This window comes from Aureococcus anophagefferens (assembly GCF_000186865.1).
Source record: "Aureococcus anophagefferens unplaced genomic scaffold AURANscaffold_2019, whole genome shotgun sequence".
In the NCBI taxonomy this organism is placed as follows: domain Eukaryota; class Pelagophyceae; order Pelagomonadales; family Pelagomonadaceae; genus Aureococcus; species Aureococcus anophagefferens.
In genome coordinates, this window is record NW_008706633.1 from 1 (window position 1) to 1099 (window position 1099).

General features: G+C 74.7%; 1 protein-coding gene across 1 annotated transcript; it reads right to left on the bottom strand.

The window, feature by feature from the left end:
* Positions 1–57: 57 nt before the first annotated feature.
* Positions 58–794, bottom strand: AURANDRAFT_69501 (hypothetical protein; the record flags this gene model as incomplete). Its single annotated transcript, XM_009045271.1, has 1 exon — positions 58–794. A coding segment is annotated over one exon (737 nt), but the record flags the coding sequence as incomplete, so codon positions are not given.
* Between the last annotated feature and the right edge of the window lie 305 nt (positions 795–1099).

Here is a 1099-nt window from a genome sequence, read left to right on the forward strand (position 1 = left end):
CCGTAGCGCGCGAAGCGGCCGCCCGGCGCGTCGCCGCCGAGCGCGCCCGGCGGCGACCGGCCGAGGTAGCGCTCGGGGTCGTAGGCGCCGTTGTTTTTGTTGTTGCGCTGGCCGCTGTGGTGCTGGACGACGCGCGCCTCGCCGCGCGCGGCCGCGGCGACCTTGAGGCTCGGGAGGAGGAGCTTCGTGAGCAGGACGTGCGCCAAGACGGAGACCTGCGCCGTCGCGTCGTAGCCGTCCTGGCTCCGCACGTCCGCGCCGGAAAACAGGCCCGCGTTGCAGACGAGCACGTCGATGCCGCCGGGCGCGAGCGCCGCGACGTCGCCCGCGGCCGCCTTGACGCTCTCGAGCGAGAGGAACTCGGCGTCGACGGCGTGCACCGCGGTCGCGCCGCCGACGCTCTCGGAGAGCTCGTCGAGGCGGTCCCAGGCGAGCGCGGACCGCGGCGAGTCGCGATTCACGCAGATGAGCAGAGCGGCTCTTTTGAGCACCGCCGCGCGCGCGACCTGGAGGCCCAGGCCGCTGGTCGTGCCGGTGACGCAGACGCACTTGCCTTCCAGCGACGGCAGCGAGTCGAGCACCGTCGCGAAGACGCCGGCGCCGTCGTCGGGGTCGTCCCCGCGCGGGTCCGTCACGCCCGGCGCGACCTCCGGCGCGAGCGCCGCGTAGAGGGGCACGAGCGCGAGGAGCGACGCGCCGGCGAGTTGCAGCGCCTTCGACCGGCACCGCAGGCACGCCGCGGCGGCGGCGACGGCCGCGGCGCCGTAGACGCGCGGCGTCGTGAGCACGGGCATGGCGGCGCCGAAGGGCTGCCCCGCGCCGAAGGGCTGGCCGAACGGCCGCTCCCGAACGCCGAAGAGGCTGGCTCTTGAACGCCGAAGAGGCTGGCCACAGGGCCGGCACCCGCGTCGGGGGGTCGCCTTCCGCGACGCCCCAATGGCGGCGACTCGGCCGGCGGACTCGTAGGGTAGTCCGTGGGGGCTGCTGGGGTCATGCGCCGAGGTGGCCGGCTCGGAATCGAGGCCATGGCGTCGCCGCGCGCGCGCGAATGCGAGCTTCCCATTGGTCGATTCGAACTGAGCTGATGTTGCACTCGACT